At 42.2% G+C, this 17,289-nt stretch overlaps 2 protein-coding genes across 2 annotated transcripts; both read left to right on the plus strand.

The window, feature by feature from the left end:
- The first annotated feature begins 663 nt into the window (after positions 1-663).
- LOC141651908 (uncharacterized) lies at positions 664-11,422 on the plus strand. The gene is made up of 2 exons (XM_074459599.1): positions 664-1,627; positions 10,740-11,422. Exons 1-2 carry the CDS (start codon positions 664-666, stop codon positions 11,420-11,422), a joined length of 1,647 nt encoding a protein of 548 aa, XP_074315700.1.
- Positions 11,423-12,827: 1,405 nt separating this feature from the next.
- On the plus strand, positions 12,828-15,130 carry LOC141651909 (uncharacterized). The gene is made up of 3 exons (XM_074459600.1): positions 12,828-13,758; positions 13,939-14,597; positions 14,930-15,130. The coding sequence occupies exons 1-3, from the start codon at positions 12,828-12,830 to the stop codon at positions 15,128-15,130; spliced, it is 1,791 nt and encodes a 596-aa protein (XP_074315701.1).
- Positions 15,131-17,289: the final 2,159 nt, after the last annotated feature.

Here is a 17,289-nt window from a genome sequence, read left to right on the forward strand (position 1 = left end):
AGTCCAAGCAGCAGGTTCAGGCACCTCCGAGTCCCACCAGCATCATGATAAGCGGGTTGGACACATTAGCCAGACCATCGGGACTATGCGGAACGAAAATAGAAGCATGAGATCCCGGATGGAGGAGGACAACAATCTCCTCCGAGCACGATCAATGAGTTAAGGAACAAGGCCGCTAGCTCGACCCCTTGGATGCAAGAAGACAGATCTGGAAGGCCGCCAGGAGGCGGGGATCGAAGGCGGACACGGGTATTACCACGCGAAGTAGCACTCAGCCGGGACATGGATGGAACACCACGCCCAAGAGGAGGCCTGGTCCCAACAGATCGGGGCATTAACACCGGACGAGGAGCCAAAGACGCAAGAGCCTACACCCACATCGGGCGCGGTGGGGGGACAAGCAGAGAAGCGGGGCTACGATTGCGGTCCCAATAACCGGGATGCCGATTCGAATCAAGTTGAGTATACCGGGAAGGCACTCGGTGGCGGCAACATCGCAGCGCGTCAAACGTAAGTCTGGAACAAAGCAAAACTTCGCACGAGGAGCGAACGTCAATCACGGGAGCATCTCGCGACCCACCGGAAGAGAGACATACATAGAAAGCCAGTGCCGGGAACTACGAAGCCTCCTCCGGAGGGTCCCCGCATGCCTCGCCTATGGAGATGGCTGCGCCAGAAAGCTACGCTGACTCACCGTTTACTGACGATATAGCCACAGTGGCCTTACCAAAAGGATTTAGCATCCCAACAATGACCCTCTTCGACGGAACCACGGACCCCTGTGATCACATCAGTCAATTCAAGCAGAAGATGATGGTTACTACAGCCACGGGAGCCTCAAAAGAGGGATGTATGTGTAAGGGATTTGGTTCAACCCTAACCGAAGCAGCATTACAATGGTTCGTCGGTTTACCTAACGGGACCATATCTTCATTGGCCGATTTGGTCAACGCTTTCAACCAACAGTTCTCCAGCAGCCGGAGAACACCCAAGCAGCCGAGTGATCTGTACAGGATCGTTCAGGAGATAGGTGAATCAATCAAAGACTACGTCACTAGGTTCAATGCAGAAAAAGTCTCAATACGAGGCTGTGATATGTCCACTGCCATCAACGCCTTCAGGCAGGGCTTGGATAAGGAGTCAAACCTCTACAAAGAATTAACAATGTATCCTTGTGAGAGATTCAAGGAAGTCCAGCAGAGAGCTACTGCAGCGTTAAGGTTGGAAGAAGATATACAGGCTAGAAAAGGTACAGCAAGCTTCGACAAGACAAGCAGGAAATTCGCACCAGAAAAGAAAGACGACAGAACTAAGCCATACAGCAGACCCAATATCAGCAGGGTAGCAGAAAAAACTCAGCAAATTGATGATTCTCCCCATCCTCCTAAGCTATCTGAATACGGATTCAACACGGGAATGGAAGGGTTGTTAAAAGCACTCAGAAGCTTGGGTGATCAGGTAAGGTGGCCAAAGCCTCCCACTCAGGATCGACCAAACGACGACAGAGACAGCAGCAAGAGGTGTGAATGGCATCAGGACATAGGTCACAGGACAGAAGACTGCTACAGGTTGCGAAGGGAGGTGAAGTTCCAGGTACGCAAGGGAAACTTGGACCACCTGTTATCAGGTGGGGGCAATGTAACGCCCCGTAATTTCGGACCGTTAATATATTTCGAAAATAATTAATTAATCAAGTAAAATTTGACATTATTGTATTTAAAGTAAAAATAATTCAAAGAAATATAATTTTATTATATTTTGAAGAAAAGTATTTATTTTGATAGTTTCGAGATGTTTAAAAATAGTTTAAACCGTGTAAAACTTTTTATTTCGAAATAAGGGCGTATCAGGGGGGAAAATGACAATTCTTTTGAACATTGGGTAAACGAATTTGGAAATGGGTCGTATGAGTATTCAATTTTCTTGTAATCTCGTGTTTAAAAACTTTGGTCTTGTCGGAATTTGCATTTGACTTACGGTTTTAATTATTATCGAAACGAGTCAAAACCGACTCGAAAAATCCCGACTCAAACCCGCTCTTTCCTTTCTTTCTCTCCTTTCTCGCGGACCAGTCCCCCTTCCCCTTCATTTTTCTGGTTTTCTTGTTCTTCATCCTCTAACATTTCCCAAATTTATCAAAACACCATTTTCATATACAATTCCTAGCTAAAATCGTCACATCTCCCTCATTTCTACTCGGATTTTCACGAAATTTACATTTCTGGAATCCCCTCGTCGAGATCTACAACCTTGTATGTTTTAATTTCAGTTTTCTTGAAGTTGTTTTAAGACGAATTTTGGGTAAATTTCGGTATTTGTGCTTATTTGTGTGTTTCTATTGTTTATTTAGGTGAAGAATTGGAGGACGAGTTTGGGGACTCGTATATTGTCGAGGATAGCGGCTAGTGCTTGTTAGGGTTTGGGTTTAAGGTGCTAATTGCTCTTTTTCTAGCTTAAGGTAACATATTTCGAGTTACTCGACGAAAGATCGTCACATGCTTTGTTGTTTTTGGATGTTTTGTGAGTTTTGGTTTGAGTAGAAATTTTCACATGTTAAAGTTTGATGCATGCATGCTTAATTTATGCCTTTTGTTATTTTAAGTTAACAAAGTTGAATTGGGAACGATTAATTAGTGTTCAGACGATGTTATAATGAACAAAAATGGAAAAAAAAGAGAGGTGTAGGGGGGCGGCAGCAAGCCCGGCAGGCCCACGGCTGGCCCGGGTCGGCCCGTTGCTTGTTTCGCGGTTTTTCGTACAATATTGGTCATTTCGGGTTAATTGATGTTAGAGTTGTATAAGTCACATATGAGTACACTTTTAAATTGAATCATACTAGTAGTAGAAATTATTCTTATATTGGTAGTTAGCATATGTTAGTATAGGTTATAAAATGAAATGGTAATAAAATGGCTTAAAATGAATAATGTTAGTAGTATAGATAGTGAGGTTGGTAAAATTTAGCTTATATTGATAATTATCACATGTTAGGATAGTTTATAAGATGAAATTGTAATGATTAGGCTCAAGGTAAATTTTATAGTAATAATTGCCATGTTTTGATGATTGTGCCGAAAATTGAGCCTTAGTCCCTTTGACTGATTCGATGTCAGTTAATTGAGCGATTGGTCAGCCGCAATTTAACCCGTACCTGTCGCAGGGCTGGGGTTGCGGGTAAAAATTCGGTTGGATGAAATTTTATATGAATTAGATAATCGGCCTTTTTCTTGTTTTAGGCCATTTATCAAGTTTTAGTTCACATGTATAGTTGATTGTATTTAATAGTATCTTATATTGTAGAAATGGCCCTAGATTCCCTGAAGCGTTTAACATGGTTAATATTGTTAGAAGTGGAAATTAGTATTGAATACTTATCGAGGATATTGTTGGATTGTTTGCTGAATAGACATTTATATAGCCTTTCACATGATAGAATGTTAGAATTTATGTTGGTAAGTAGGACTCTTTGCCCTCTTATGGTTAAGTGGGTGTCTTACTTGACTTGTGTGGTGAGTCTTGTGTGGTGTGGGCTAAAGTATTCAAGCTGGGACTAGCTGGGACTAGGTCCTAGGTGAGTATTTCGGCCTTCATCATAGATAGGTCTTTATAGTCTTTGACGAGTATATGTTCACTGCTTGGTAGCCTTTGTGTTCCTGACTAGTGGATTTATATCCAAGTTGGGGCATGACCTCGTTACTTATTTTGATAGTAAGTGGTCAGCTTATGTACTAGCCAACCCTTTGGTGGACTCCTTAGGGTACTCACTTTATTTTAGAAAAATTGTGGGTCTTGGGTGCGGTGGTGTGTATCCGCATGTCTAGGTCTGCGCAGATTTTAGGCTAGGGTTGTGTTGTGTCTTGGCCATGTTTTATTAATATTAACCGCTGAGCCAAGATACCGGTTCGATTACCTTCCTTACCTCGTGGTATAAACTCGAGTTACAAAGTGACTATTGGCCGTACTAAGAACTTATGCCTGTCTTTGATATATTGCCCTTTCTTGTATGGTGACTTTATGAATTGTAATAGGTGAGATGTAAGCCGGTTACAATTGATAAAGTTTGGATTATGCTTGTTATATGTTTCACATGATAGTCTAGTTTGGTGGTTTAGGGCTCGTATGTTAGAATACTTGATAATTGAATTGTTTATCAAATTGTTTACATGTTACATTACATGTTACATTAATTTTGACGATTCGTGGCTGGGAGGACTCGAAGTTACTCCCCACTGAATTGTGGCTTTCGTGTTTGTATAAAATGCGATTGACAGGTTGTTGATGCTATGTTGGGGTCACAGACGAGCTAGTGAGCATAAGGAACCTTGGACCTAGTTTTGGCTATTCTATTAGTAAACCTTTTAACTTTTGGTTTTGTATATAATTTGAAGGGACATATGTCTCCCTTTTCTATTTTGGGTTTGTATCATTACATTTTCTTATCGTTAGCTATGGCATGTAAATTAGTTCGTTAGCATTGCAGGTTTTGGCACTCGCCTCTTGGGAATGTTGGAAATGTTGTGATTGGTTTAGAAAATTTTTTGAAATTACAGGTTTTTATATAGTTGGACCAATTACAAACATATCCTACCAGTTTTTCTGTAGAATTTAAGTAATTAGATAACGCTAAGTTTAAGGGTGTCACAGTTGGTATCAGAGCTTGTTGCTCCCGACGCACGTTTGTGCACCCCACTTAAAACCACTTGACCTTTAAATAACAAACTTGAGAGATGGGTAGGATGGGTAGATTTAGGATTTTATGTGGTAGTCTGTTTGTGATTGCTAATTGTTAGGTACTAATTGATTTTCTCTTTTGTAAGATGGCTCTCCAATAGATGTAGATAATGCAATCTTACCTTAGTCTTCCAATCTCGTTGTTTATTCGTCTTTCAAATTCCTCTTCTCTCGCCTTGGTAACTACCTTTCAATTATTTCTCCCGATTCATCTTAGGTTCGTTTTCTTCTTATAATAAAGCCCATGTGAACATCTTCCTTTTATTCCGCAGGATAGTTCCCTTGTTCAAGAGAACCCGGTTTTGAGAGAATGTATCATTGGAGGGCGTGAACGAGTTGAGAAATTGATTGGTTAAGGTTTGAGTGGTATAGGAGAATATAACTTGGGATCCTTTGGTTAGACTTGTTAGTTGTGCATGATATGAGAGCCTAGTGAGTTGAGGAACACCTTTGGATTTATGTCTATTGAGAGCTTGTTTGTTATAGATGATTGAGCATGGGTACTACCTTAGCACATAAGATGGAATGAACCTGAGCTACTTCATTTGAGAGTCTCGATGTTTCTTATGGAGAATTAAAGGAATGATAGTTAGCCCTAATCCTTGTAGGCCTTGAAAGGAATACAATAGGACATTGACGTTGCTTAATGGTTTGGTATCGTACTTTGGAATTAGTTAGTTTGTTAAACCTTTTGAGTTGACCAAATTTAGTATAGAGTAGCCCTTGTTGACTTTATTAATCATATCTGAATTTGGGAATTTTGGTGGAAAGTTGTTCGATGTAGTTCGTGAGTTCAAAGATGCGATTCTAATTCATGGTATCGGAGACTAGAAGTATTAAGTGGTGAGATGAAGGAGTAAACAAGCCATGGTACTTGGGGATGACATAGCAAGTGAAGTTCGATGACGAGAATTGTAAAGGAGATACCTTGGGACTTGGATGGTAACAAATGAATATGTGTGGTGAATTGATTTTGGCTCTTGGAACCAATTGAGTTGAGGAAAACCTACCATTGTGAGTCCTTGTTAATCCTATGATATGGTAGACTTTTGAGTCTTTGTTGAGCACCTTAGTGATGTAACTTTATCATAGCAATCATAAGCTTTGAGGAGTGTTTGGGCTAAGCGGTAACCCTTTCATTATGCCGCTGTTGTTCTCCTCTCCTTCTCTTTAGCATTTGTTGAACCCTGTTTTTATGCCGAAGTTTACGTATCTTCTTCTTGCCCGAAATATCTTCTTAACTCGAGTACCTCTTATTTCTGTCAACCGTTATTTTTACGGTCCGACTCCTTAGTTTCCTAACTTGTCATGCTCATGCATCCTTCGAAAATATTTTACCGTTTCTCTATTCCGTTATAACTCCTTATCTACTTAGTATAGTTGGTACCTTGTTGACCATGTTTACAGAGTTAGTGGGATGTGATTTGAGGATTTTTGTATTTTGATTTTTGTCGGGAATTAGTGTACGAGTTTGTGTCTGTATTGGACCATGTGATATGAGAGCTAGATTTTTGGTGGAATTCTTATGATGGCAATGTTGTAGTCTCCTTGCGAGTTAAGGTTCGCGTGTTTTGGTGGTATAAGACCCACTTTGGTTTCAATTTGATGATGAGACTAATGGGATTAGTTTACCTGGGTGGAGTATTTCTATGGTTATTTTGGAATTGTTTTGGGGATTGTCGTTCGGGGATTGTCGTTTGTCATTTGATCCTTACTTCATGGAATTGGGGATTTATAGTTAAGTCTGTGGATTGTTATTGTAAATTTGGACCTTATATTTAATCCTTTGAGGAATCTTTCTATTGGAATTGGAATATTGTTGGGAAGTAGGATAGTGAACCTTGAGTAAACCGATCAGATGATTTGTGTGATGAACCCATTTACCTTATAGTTAGTGCTAATTATGGATTGGATAGTGCAACTTGTTGCTTGTGGGTTGGTTTCAAGCATGAATGCGTTTGAGAATATTGAATCTTGGTAAGGGTATAATATTGTTACTAGTTTCGACTTTGGATTTTGCGTTTGTTTGATGGAGAATACTGGTGGAAACATTTTGATTGGGAAACTGTTAAGTTATAATTGTAGAGGATAGGATTGTCTCAAGGATTAGCTTATGAGTAGACTTGTCGAGGAGTGGTTCAGATGGCTCTTTGGATTAGTGTGGCCTCTGGTTGTTGCCCTGTTGATGTTCGGAGGACCTAGTAGGATGACTCTGTGGTTGGATAATTGAGTGAACCTTTCTCGATGTACCGATCTTCCTAATTCCGATCTCCGACAATTGTCATTCTTGCTATTCTGGCTTGTTCCGTTGTGCTCGCCTTTATGGAATTCATTTGACCTCTTGAGTAAAGCGTCTTGTTCGTTGACATCTTTATTGACTTCATCCAAAAATTCCACCTTTAAAAGTTCAATTCCTTCTTGTGTCATTGGGTGTGAGTTCCCTATCGCGACTTGCACTTCTCGTTCCCGAGTTGTTTTCCGTCTTGCATAGATTCTATATAGTTTGAGTAAACTTTTGGTTCATTTACTTGGAGTAAATTTACAAATTGACCTTTTTCTATAACATTTGAAAATGATTTCTCACTCTCTTTCAACCCTAGTGTTCGATTGGACATCTAAGCTATTTCTCGTTTTGTGTAATGATTCCTTTTCTTACTCTTTTTCCGAGTTACTAAGCCTTATTTAATCATAATTAGTAAAGATAGTATTCTTACTATAGAACTCTAAACTAAGATTTTGGAAATACTTATATGATTTTTAAGGGTTTTAACATTAATGAGTGTTTAATCTCGTTGTTGGTGACGTCCCAATAATGGGTTTTCTCATTTATTGGTGTAGAAATATTTTTATATCTTGATATGAATATGGATGTTCTTGTCTGATCAACAAGAGTATCACCGTTTCATTGAAAAGATACCTATACTTTCTTATAACTATAATTTCTCCTTCTAAGTTTCGAGGGCGAAACTTTTTAAAAGGAGGGGTGATTGTAACGCCCCGTAATTTCGGACCGTTAATATATTTCGAAAATAATTAATTAATCAAGTAAAATTTGACATTATTGTATTTAAAGTAAAAATAATTCAAAGAAATATAATTTTATTATATTTTGAAGAAAAGTATTTATTTTGATAGTTTCGAGATGTTTAAAAATAGTTTAAACCGTGTAAAACTTTTTATTTCGAAATAAGGGCGTATCGGGGGGAAAATGACAATTCTTTTGAACATTGGGTAAACGAATTTGGAAATGGGTCGTATGAGTATTCAATTTTCTTGTAATCTCGTGTTTAAAAACTTTGGTCTTGTCGGAATTTGCATTTGACTTACGGTTTTAATTATTATCGAAACGAGTCAAAACCGACTCGAAAAATCCCGACTCAAACCCGCTCTTTCCTTTCTTTCTCTCCTTTCCCGCGGACCAGTCCCCCTTCCCCTTCATTTTTCTGGTTTTCTTGTTCTTCATCCTCTAACATTTCCCAAATTTATCAAAACACCATTTTCATATACAATTCCAAGCTAAAATCGTCACATCTCCCTCATTTCTACTCGGATTTTCACGAAATTTATATTTCTGGAATCCCCTCGTCGAGATCTACAACCTTGTATGTTTTAATTTCAGTTTTCTTGAAGTTGTTTTAAGACGAATTTTGGGTAAATTTCGGTATTTGTGCTTATTTGTGTGTTTCTATTGTTTATTTAGGTGAAGAATTGGAGGACGAGTTTGGGGACTCGTATATTGTCGAGGATAGCGGCTAGTGCTTGTTAGGGTTTGGGTTTAAGGTGCTAATTGCTCTTTTTCTAGCTTAAGGTAACATATTTCGAGTTACTCGACGAAAGATCGTCACATGCTTTGTTGTTTTTGGATGTTTTGTGATTTTTGGTTTGAGTAGAAATTTTCACATGTTAAAGTTTGATGCATGCATGCTTAATTTATGCCTTTTGTTAGTTTAAGTTAACAAAGTTGAATTGGGAACGATTAATTAGTGTTCAGACGATGTTATAATGAACAAAATTGGAAAAAAAAGAGAGGTGTGGGGGCGATAAAGAGCCCGACAAAGAGCCAAGAGCCCACGGCTGGCCCACGGCTGGCCCGGGTCGGCCCGTTGCTTGTTTCGCGGTTTTTCGTTCAATATTGGTCATTTCGGGTTAATTGATGTTAGAGTTGTATAAGTCACATATGAGTACACTTTTAAATTGAATCATACTAGTAGTAGAAATTATTCTTATATTGGTAGTTAGCATATGTTAGTATAGGTTATAAAATGAAATGGTAATAAAATGGCTTAAAATGAATAATGTTAGTAGTATAGATAGTGAGGTTGGTAAAATTTAGCTTATATTGATAATTATCACATGTTAGGATAGTTTATAAGATGAAATTGTAATGATTAGGCTCAAGGTAAATTTTATAGTAATAATTGCCATGTTTTGATGATTGTGCAAAATCGAGCCTTAGTCCCTTTGATCGATTCGATGTCGATTAATTGAGCGATTGGTCACCGCAATTTAACCGCACTGCCGCGGGTGGGGTTGCGGGTAAAAATTCGGTTGGATGAAATTTTATATGAATTAGATAATCGGCCTTTTTCTTGTTTTAGGCCATTTATCAAGTTTTAGTTCACATGTATAGTTGATTGTATTTAATAGTATCTTATATTGTAGAAATGGCCCTAGATTCCCTGAAGCGTTTAACATGGTTAATATTGTTAGAAGTGGAAATTAGTATTGAATACTTATCGAGGATATTGTTGGATTGTTTGCTGAATAGACATTTATATAGCCTTTCACATGATAGAATGTTAGAATTTATGTTGGTAAGTAGGACTCTTTGCCCTCTTATGGTTAAGTGGGTGTCTTACTTGACTTGTGTGGTGAGTCTTGTGTGGTGTGGGCTAAAGTATTCAAGCTGGGACTAGCTGGGACTAGGTCCTAGGTGAGTATTTCGGCCTTCATCATAGATAGGTCTTTATAGTCTTTGACGAGTATATGTTCACTGCTTGGTAGCCTTTGTGTTCCTGACTAGTGGATTTATATCCAAGTTGGGGCATGACCTCGTTACTTATTTTGATAGTAAGTGGTCAGCTTATGTACTAGCCAACCCTTTGGTGGACTCCTTAGGGTACTCACTTTATTTTAGAAAAATTGTGGGTCTTGGGTGCGGTGGTGTGTATCCGCATGTCTAGGTCTGCGCAGATTTTAGGCTAGGGTTGTGTTGTGTCTTGGCCATGTTTTATTAATATTAACCGCTGAGCCAAGATACCGGTTCGATTACCTTCCTTACCTCGTGGTATAAACTCGAGTTACAAAGTGACTATTGGCCGTACTAAGAACTTATGCCTGTCTTTGATATATTGCCCTTTCTTGTATGGTGACTTTATGAATTGTAATAGGTGAGATGTAAGCCGGTTACAATTGATAAAGTTTGGATTACTGCTTGTTATATGTTTCACATGATAGTCTAGTTTGGTCAGTTTAGGGCTCGTATGTTAGAATACTTGATAATTGAATTGTTTATCAAATTGTTTACATGTTACATTACATGTTACATTAATTTTGACGATTCGTGGCTGGGAGGACTCGAAGTTACTCCCCACTGAATTGTGGCTTTCGTGTTTGTATAAAATGCGATTGACAGGTTGTTGATGCTATGTTGGGGTCACAGACGAGCTAGTGAGCATAAGGAACCTTGGACCTAGTTTTGGCTATTCTATTAGTAAACCTTTTAACTTTTGGTTTTGTATATAATTTGAAGGGACATATGTCTCCCTTTTCTATTTTGGGTTTGTATCATTACATTTTCTTATCGTTAGCTATGGCATGTAAATTAGTTCGTTAGCATTGCAGGTTTTGGCACCCGCCTCTTGGGAATGTTGGAAATGTTGTGATTGGTTTAGAAATTTTTTTGAAATTACAGGTTTTTATATAGTTGGACCAATTACAAACATATCCTACCAGTTTTTCTGTAGAATTTAAGTAATTAGATAACGCTAAGTTTAAGGGTGTCACAGGCAAGCAGGATAGAAGAGAAGCAGCAAATCAAGTGCTTCCTTCTGCTCCACCCATATGCACGAAAATTATTAACGTGATAACAGGCGGATCTGAGCTGGCAGGTTTGACATATTCCGCTGCCAAAAGGAAAGCCACCGGAAGTAAAGGGGATCATCCAGAAACTTCGTACAGAGTAAGCCAGAGCAATTTACCCCCGGTAACTTTCGATAAGACTGACATAGAAAGCGGCGCAGAGCAGCACGACGATGCTCTAACTATAACGTTATCCATTGGCAACTGCACCGTACGGAAAGCATTGGTAGATACAGGGAGCTCTGTGAACCTCATCATGCTCGAAACCCTCAAAACCATGGGTTTTGATAAAGAGAACCTGATGAAGAAATCTGTGCCCCTGGTAGGATTCAGTGGTGAAACCGCACATTCAGTAGGCGAGATAACTATCCCAACATATATTGAAGGGGTGAATAAACTAGTAAGATACCTGGTCATCGAGGGTCCAACCACCTACAACGTGATACTAGGAAGATCTTGGCTGCATCAGATGAAGGCGGTGCCATCAACATATCATCAATGTCTCAAATTCCCAACACCATGGGGTACAGTCACAGTAAAAGGAGATCGAGAGGAATCCAGAAACTGCTATGCTCAAGCTCTCAAAGCTACAACTAAGCTCCCCTCATAGCAATTACAGAACCGGGGCACCTCGACAGAATATAAGGAGCCTCCCTCAGAAGAACTGGACCAGATACACCTGGAGGAGGCACACCCGGATAGGACAGTATTGATTGGGGCAACTTGCAGTGAAAAGCTGCGCAGCCAGCTGATTCAATTTCTCAAGAACAACATGGACTGCTTCGCTTGGTCTCACAATGATATGGTAGGCATAGATCCATCCGTTATTTCGTATAAATTAAGCGTGAACCCAAGCTGCACCCCAGTACAGCAGACGAGAAGAAAATTTGCGGCAGAAAGAAATGAGGTCATTAACAGAGAGGTAGACAGTCTCCTGACAGCAGATAAAATTAGAGAAGTCAGTTACCCTGAGTGGCTCTCTAACGTAGTAGTGGTGCCCAAGAAGAACGACAAATGGAGGGCGTGCGTGGACTTCACAGATCTAAACAAAGCTTGTCCCAAGGATCCCTTCCCACTGCCACATATCGATGCAATGGTGGACGCTACTGCAGGGCACGAGGTACTCACTTTCCTCGATGCCTGGAGCGGTTACAATCAGATCAAGATGCACCCACAAGATCAAGAGAAAACAGCATTCATGTCAGAAAGAGGCCTATACTGTTACAAGGTCATGCCCTTTGGCCTAAAGAACGCCGGATCCACTTACCAACGGTTGGTAAATAAAATGTTCAAGCAGCAAATAGGAAAGACCATGGAAATATACATAGACGACATGGTGGTGAAGTCCAAAAAAGCAGGAATGCACATGGAGCACTTAGCGGACACCTTCCAAACGTTAAGGGAGTTTAAAATGAAACTTAATCCGTCCAAGTGCTCGTTTGGGGTATCTTCAGGAAAATTCCTAGGGTATATGGTGACCCAGAGGGGAATTGAGGCAAGAAAAGAACAGATAAGAGCAATACTCCAGCTGGAATCGCCCCGGAAGCCAAAAGACGTGCAGAGGCTGGCAGGGAAAGTGGCGGCCCTAAACAGGTTCATATCACGGGCCTCGGATAGGTGCAAATTGTTCTATGATATATTGAGGAAGAGCCAGAAATTCGAATGGACTGAGGAGCATGAAAAAGCATTCGCAGAACTCAAGAACTACCTAAGCACGCCACCATTACTCGCGAAACCAGAGCAAGGGGAACCACTATTCTTGTACCTGTCAGTCACAGAAGCAGCTGTAAGCGCGGTCTTGGTCAAGGAACAGGAAGGAGTGCAGCATCCCGTGTATTACATTAGCAAGTCTCTGCTTCTTGCAGAGACCAGGTACACTTCCTTTGAAAAACTAGCGTTGGCTTTGGTTACTGCTTCTTATAAAACTGCGACCGTACTTTGAATCTCACACCATCCATGTAATAACCAACTACCCGCTAAAGACTATTATGAGGAAGCCCGAACTTTCGAGCAGAATGACTAAATGGTCAGTACATCTTAGTGGCTATGACTTGCAATTCGAACCCAGAACGGCGATAAAATCCCAAGCCCTAGCAGATTTCGTCTCTGACTTCTGCCCTGCTACCCGTGGGGAGGCAGAAGAAGGAATACTGACAATGATGGGAAGTCAGGATGGTGAGATATGGACCCTGTATATTGACGGAGCCTCAAATGCAAGAGGGGCTGGTGTGGGTTTGGTTCTGCGATCTCCTAAAGGGGATATGATAGTGCAAGCCATTAGGTGTGAGTTCAAGGCAACCAACAACGAGGCCGAGTATGAAGTCCTTATACTTGGGATGCAGATGGCGTCAGGGCTCAAGGTGAGGAACCTGAGGGTGTACAGTGTCTCCTTGCTTGTGGTAAATCATGTAAACAACGAGTATGTAGCGCGTGATTCGAAGATGATAGCTTACTTGAAGATAGCCACAGAGCAAAAATCAAAGTTTAGAACATTCAAGATAACTCAGGTGTCGCGGGAGCAGAACGTGGAGGCAGACGCTCTGGCCACATTGGGATCCACCTTCCAGCCCACAGAACTATCGAACATACCAATTACCCATGTGTTGACCTTAGCCATCCAGAGGGAGCCAGATCAGGGTCCAATGGAAAATAATGTACACCTACAGTGTACGCAGGGAGCCAGAACGCTGGTCTCCACAATAGGACAGCAGGATGCGGATTGGAGGGTTCCATACCTAAATTGGCTAAGGGATGGGACACTCCCTGAAGACAGAAAGGAAGCACAAAGTTTCAGAATAAAAGCTTCCAGATATATCATGATTGATAATATTCTCTTCATAAAGTCATTAGCAGGACCATGCCTCAGGTGCTTGAGCAAAGAGGAAGCAGAAACAGTACTGCAGGACGTGCACAGCGGAGAGTGCGGGAACCACGCTGGAGGGCGAAGTCTGTCAAACAAAATTTTGAGACAGGGGTATTTCTGGCCCACCATGCGCGCAGACACTGTAAATCATGCCAAACGTTGTGAATCATGTCAAAAGGCGGCTCCAGCAATCCACCAGCCAGCAGAACCAATGCATCCGATTATCTCTCCATGGCCATTCATGATGTGGGGCATGGACATAGTGGGTAAGCTGCCCAGGGCTCCGGGAAACAGAGTATATATGCTAGTTATGACCGACTACTTCTCAAAATGGATTGAAGCAGAGGCGATGACAGAGGTGAGAGAACAGCAGGTGATCTCCTTCATCAAACGCAACATCATAAGCAGATTTGGGATACCATCCGAGATCATATGCGATAATGGGTCCCAGTTTATATCAGATAACACTGAGGGCTTCTGTGCACGATGGAACATAACACTGAGAAAGTCAGCCCCCAGATATCCGCAAACTAACGGCCAAGCCGAATCCAGCAATAAAATCATTGTAGAGAACCTCAGAAAACGGCTGGAAGAGTTGGGGGGAAAATGGGCAGACGAACTACCACTGGTACTCTGGTCAGATAGAACAACACCGAAAATGGCAACAGGTCAAACTCCGTTTAGCCTGGTATACGGAGCGGAGGCAGTGATACCCTCAGAAGTTCTGGTACCCACACACAGATACGGTTGTCAGACGGCAGAACAGAACAAAGTCGAAATGGCTAGGAGCCTGGATACAGTTGATGAGCTGCGAGAAAGCGCTTACATACGTATGGCATCGTATAAACAATCCGTAGCAAGGACATATAACAAGAATGTCAAGATCAGGACCCTTGAAGTAGGGGACCTAGTACTCAGAAGGGTATTTGAAAATACCAAGAACCACAAAGCAGGCAAGTTTGCCTACAAATGGGAAGGGCCATATCAGGTCGAAAGCGTTATTAAGAACGGGGCATACAGGTTGATGACCATGCACGGTCAGATCCTGGACAAACCCTGGAACATCCGTCACTTGAAACGGTACTTTGTCTGACAAAGTGCCAAAACATTAGTGTACAAAGGACCTTTCGAAAGTCCGTGAAGCAAAAAATAAAACGTTTTCAAAAAAAAAAAAAAAAAAGGGGGAGGGGTTAGTATATGCTTTAGGTGTTAGTGTGTTTTAAAACTTTTTTTCTTTTCGTTTCTTCTTTGAAGTCAGAAGGAGTCGTTTTTAAACCGAGTAGTCCAGGCTGTGGCTTCCTAGATCCAGGTGTTGCCCTGGAACACCATGAGATAGCACCAGGTAATCTGCACTACTTTGGACTTTATAATGCTTCTACGAATAAAGGCTTTGGCACTAATGTTGGTTACTTATCAGATGAGGCACACTTTGAGGGTCCAACCCCTGCCATGTGAGGCTACGAAGACGCTTATCTTAAGTCAAGCCACATGGAGAGCATACGCCGAGGTAGCGCGCAGGGTTCGGCATACTAAGACCACCCATACCTTAACGTTAACTCAGTAATCCCATAGCTATGTCGTAGATCAATGAGTGCACGCACCGATTTCAACGTACGGAACCACAAGGAACGCAACATTCCTTGTTAGTCAGAAACATTCAATGAAGGTACGCTCTAATCAGCTAACCCTAGTGATAAGATATTTTACGTCATGGGTAAAATATGTTATCAAAAATCTGTCGCCAGAAACAGGAGCTGTGCACCTGGAGCCAGGTCAGCTTCCTGGGTATATCTATGTGGAATCTAAACTCCAGAAATCCAGGGCAAACACGCAAGTATAACAAAAGTAGGGCCTGGAAACCTGGGCCCAGAGCTACTTTAAAATAGGGCACCTTCTACCTTTAGCAGGCGCCATCAAAAGTTCAAAACCTGCACACCGGCAGGCACAAAACGGACCAAAGTAAAAAGAGTTTTTTACAAAACTTGCGCCACACAGGGCCAAGTCCCCAGATAATCTAAATTAAAATTTAAGAGAGGTCAATCCTCTCGACAACTGCACCCTGACCATTGCTCTGCTCCCCATGCTCTGTTTGCTTCTCCATTGCAGTGCCTGAACAGCCTCGGGAGTTGCGGTGGCATCATCACCGATCTCCCCCCGGGATCTCCTCGGCGGTCCCGAGAGATGGCTCCGAAATGTCCATGGCTGTGTACTCAGGCTCCGGGTTAGCAGCTTCAGCCTCAGGAGGAAACAGGGCACTCAGGTCCATGCCATTGGGAAATGCACGAGCAAACTCTGCCAGCTCCTCTTCCAGGTTCCAGGACGTGTGCCTCCCCTCGGTATAAGCACGGATGCAGTCAATCCGCCCCTCAAAAGCAGTATAGGCTCCCACATTCTTGGCCAGTTCGGCCATCTCTTCAGCACGGGCCTCTGCCTTTGACAGCCCAGAAGTCATAACGCAGTTAGCCTCCTGGGTCCTCGCCAGCTGGTCTTTAGCTGCCTCCTTTTCCTTAAAAGCCGCATGGAGCTGCTCCCTCAACTTGGCACAGGTGGCAGTGAGCTCCTTGTTCTTCCCCACGGAAGCCAGGCATTCAACCTTAGCCCTCTGCAGCATCTTACGAAGGTAGAGGGATGATTGAAGAGCCTGCAATAAAAACAAAAAAGAAGGAAACCGTTAGTCAGGGAAGCGCAGGGGCAAAGAAAGAAAAGAGACAGTGAAAGCAGGCTCACAAGGAAGCAGTGTTCAGCAGCCAGGTCGGTCATCTCTTGGGGGGCAGTCGAATCAAACGCCCTGGAACAAGCTGGAGTTAGGAGCCTCTCCAATGTAGGCCAGTAGTTGGCACGATCAGCGTCCCCAAAGTCAGCAGGGAGGCGTAGCAGCAATTCATCGGTATGGACAGGGGATCCAGGCGCTCGCGATATTGGAGTCACCTCGATAGGCTCAGGAGCAGGCCTCGAGGTGGACCTCCTTCTTGAGGAGACTGGGGAGCTGAAGGAGTCATCAGTTCTTTTCCTAGCATGACGCATCAGGATATCAGAGGCAGACGGTTTAGCACTTCCTGTAGCGACACACGGAGGCAGGAAATCAGAATGGAGAGCTAGTGAGGGAGAAATCCTTATGCAGAAATGGTGCTTACCAGAAGACATGGTTTCCTCGGTGGCAGAATCGTCTAAACCAGCAAGCAGGAGGGGAAATAGTCTGCGATCTTCAGGGATGGAAAAGAGTTTGGCAACAGAAGTATCCTCGTCCTCTGATTTCTCAGGGTTCTTGAGTTCTGCATCAAATCAAAGAGTAAGAACAGTGAGTGACGGGGGCAATTAGGAATGAACATGCAAATACACTTACTCTTGGCGAAAACCCAGTGCTCAAACAGGTATTCGGCACGAATGGGAAGAGATTCAAGCTTGACATAGAAGAAGTCCTCGTACCACCCATCGTCTTTCCCTTTTGCCGCCGAGAGAAGGAAGTTCTCAGTCTTCTCCACAGACCTAAAAATGTATTGGCCGTGTCCCAGTGACCGACACTCGAACCTATGGGCCAGGTCTGACAAACCAATCTCGGCGCCCATACTCTTGTTCAGAGCAACAGTGGACAGGAGAATCCTCCATGCATAAGG

This window comes from Silene latifolia, chromosome 4 (genome assembly GCF_048544455.1).
Source record: "Silene latifolia isolate original U9 population chromosome 4, ASM4854445v1, whole genome shotgun sequence".
In the NCBI taxonomy this organism is placed as follows: Eukaryota; Viridiplantae; Streptophyta; class Magnoliopsida; order Caryophyllales; family Caryophyllaceae; genus Silene; species Silene latifolia.

Coding starts and splice junctions, on each gene's coding strand:
- LOC141651909 (XM_074459600.1), top strand. CDS start 12,828: ATGACTAAATGGTCAGTACATCTTAGTGGCTATGACTTGCAATTCGAA. Junction 13,759..13,938: donor GAACCACGCTGGAGGGCGAA/GTCTGTCAAACA, acceptor GCATGGACATAG/TGGGTAAGCTGCCCAGGGCT. Junction 14,598..14,929: donor GGGACCTAGTACTCAGAAGG/GTATTTGAAAAT, acceptor TCTTCTTTGAAG/TCAGAAGGAGTCGTTTTTAA.
- LOC141651908 (XM_074459599.1), top strand. CDS start 664: ATGGCTGCGCCAGAAAGCTACGCTGACTCACCGTTTACTGACGATATA. Junction 1,628..10,739: donor CTTGGACCACCTGTTATCAG/GTGGGGGCAATG, acceptor AGGGTGTCACAG/GCAAGCAGGATAGAAGAGAA.